General features: G+C 37.2%; 1 protein-coding gene across 1 annotated transcript; it reads left to right on the top strand.

The window, feature by feature from the left end:
• Positions 1 to 1,956, top strand: LOC111906166 (cytochrome P450 71AV8). Its single transcript, XM_023901894.3, has 3 exons — positions 1 to 202; positions 312 to 1,030; positions 1,140 to 1,956. The coding sequence occupies exons 1-3, from the start codon at positions 58 to 60 to the stop codon at positions 1,755 to 1,757; spliced, it is 1,482 nt and encodes a 493-aa protein (XP_023757662.1). The 5' UTR covers positions 1 to 57; the 3' UTR covers positions 1,758 to 1,956.
• The last annotated feature ends 821 nt before the right edge of the window (positions 1,957 to 2,777 follow it).

Below are 2,777 nucleotides of genomic sequence, written 5' to 3'. Positions count from 1 at the left end.
TTTATAGCCTCAAAATCATTCCAAAACCCATCAACTTTTATCCATTAATTTCCAACAATGGAGATTTCTGTCACCACTACCCTTGGCCTAGCCGTCATCATCTTCATCCTTTTCAAGTTAGTAACAAGTCCCAAGTCAAAGAAAAACCTGCTTCCAGAGCCATGGAGACTACCAATAATCGGACACATGCATCATCTGATAGGTATGTTATATGTTATTTTGTTTGAATGTCTGTTATGAACCCTTAATCTTTTGATTTCATTACTTTTTGCGTAGCACTTTTTCACTGGCTAATAAAACGGTAATGATAGGTACGATGCCACATCGTGGTGTCATGGAATTAGCAAGGAAACATGGATCTCTCATGCATCTACAACTTGGAGAAGTGTCCACGATCGTTGTTTCATCCCCACGTTGGGCAAAAGAGGTTCTGACAACGTATGATATTACTTTTGCAAACAGACCGGAGACTTTAACCGGTGAGATTATTGCATACCACAATACGGATATTGTCCTTGCTCCCTATGGTGAATACTGGAGGCAGTTGCGAAAGCTTTGCACCTTGGAGCTTTTGAGTAACAAGAAAGTGAAGTCCTTTCAATCCCTTCGTGAGGAGGAGTGTTGGAATTTAGTTAAGCATATTCGATCAACTGGGCAGGGATCACAAATCAATCTTTCAGAAAACATTTTCAAGATGATTGCTACCATACTTAGTAGGGCTGCGTTTGGAAAAGGAATCAAAGACCAAATGAAATTTACCGAATTAGTAAAAGAAATACTAAGGTTGACTGGAGGTTTTGATGTGGCGGATATCTTTCCTTCTAAAACGTTGCTTCACCACCTTTCAGGGAAGAGAGCTAAGTTAACCAACATACACAATAAGCTTGACAGTTTGATAAACAATATCATCTCCGAGCACCCTGGAAATCGTACAAGCTCATCACAGGAGACTCTACTTGATGTTCTGTTAAGACTGAAAGAAAGCGCTGAGTTTCCATTGACAGCTGACAATGTCAAAGCAGTCATTCTGGTATGTACTTGTATGCATATCTCCAGATGCCTAGTAATCTTTATTATTTTCATTGTATATTCTTTGGTTAGATGTCTTTAAAACTGACGGATGGAATTAAATGATGCAGGATATGTTTGGAGCTGGCACAGATACATCATCAGCCACAATTGAATGGGCAATCTCTGAATTGATAAGGTGTCCAAGAGCGATGGAGAAAGTACAAGCAGAACTAAGGCAAGCACTAAATGGAAAGGAAAGGATCCAAGAGGAAGATATACAAGAACTAAACTACCTAAAGCTAGTGATCAAAGAAACATTGAGGTTGCACCCACCACTACCGTTGGTTATGCCTAGAGAGTGTAGGGAGCCATGTGTGTTGGGGGGATACGACATACCAAGCAAGACAAAACTTATTGTCAATGTGTTTGCCATAAACAGGGATCCTGAATACTGGAAAGATGCTGAAACTTTCATGCCAGAGAGATTCGAAAACAGCTCCATCACTGTAATGGGTTCAGAGTATGAGTATCTCCCGTTTGGTGCTGGAAGGAGAATGTGTCCTGGAGCTGCCCTTGGTCTAGCCAACGTGGAACTTCCTTTGGCTCATATTCTTTACTACTTCAATTGGAAGCTCCCCGATGGCAAAGCATTTGAAGATTTGGACATGACTGAGAGCTTTGGAGCCACTGTCCAAAGAAAGACCGAGTTGTTACTAGTTCCAACGGATTTCCAAACACTTAATTAAGGCGTCTACTTAATGACATTCATTTAAATATAGAAGAATTGATCCAAAATCCATTAATTCGTTCTTTCGATGGGGGACATCTTGATCAATTGACAACTTTGAAGGATTTAATGCTGATGTATTTCTTGGTTGTGTGTTCCCATTTTCTTGTATTCTACCCTATTATATATTTAATCATGTTTTTGTATTTTATTTTTAATTATATATTTTCTTGGTCTCTGGGGTTTGCGGATAAAATTCAAAAAGATTCCAATTTATACTGCAAGTCCAAAACATGCAAGATTTTTTTTACGGATAAGGCCCCTGTTAAACTTAACTAGACCATTACATCATTTTAATTTGATTATTATATTTGTAAGATTTATTTATTGTATTAATTAAAAAAAAATAAGAAGGACCGACACCTACCACACCCCATCCACCCCTAACCTGTTACACCCAAAATCTTGATGTTTAAAAAAATATTAAAAAAGAAAGAAAAAAACCACAATAATGCAAGGCTTAGAAAAAAAAAGGCCAAATATCAAAAGGGTATAATGCTCATTACTACGCGATTAATGATAAAAATTCCCCATATATGATATATAATGAGTTAAAGTGTTTATAATATAAGTGGATAATGCACAAGGGCAAAAGTGGAAGGAAAATGAAAGTTGTAAATTTCACATTAAGATGAAGTAGCCAATTTTAAGGCTACAAAACGATGTCCTAAAAGCAAGAAAATGAGTAAGGGTAAAAGGGTACTTTGTATTGGACATAATAAGGAAATGAAATAAAAAAAATGAGCTCAATCCAAACTTTATTGAAGAAATTATAAGTGTACAAAGTTGGACAAAAGTGATAAAAAGGCTTATGGAAATTTAACTACTTTAAGTGTCCACGTTTAGAGCTAGAGGTGCACACCAAAACCGGATCCCCGATATGGATATGGTCTCATTCGAAAACCGGATTTGGTTAAAAATGATTTTTGTCCATATCGAATTGGTTTGGATCGTCAACTGGATTCGGACCAAATCCTAA

The sequence above is a fragment of the Lactuca sativa genome, chromosome 3 (genome assembly GCF_002870075.4).
Source record: "Lactuca sativa cultivar Salinas chromosome 3, Lsat_Salinas_v11, whole genome shotgun sequence".
Taxonomy (NCBI): domain Eukaryota; kingdom Viridiplantae; phylum Streptophyta; class Magnoliopsida; order Asterales; family Asteraceae; genus Lactuca; species Lactuca sativa.
Note: the sequence above shows the minus strand (reverse complement) of the source record. Positions and strands in the feature narration are given on the sequence as shown.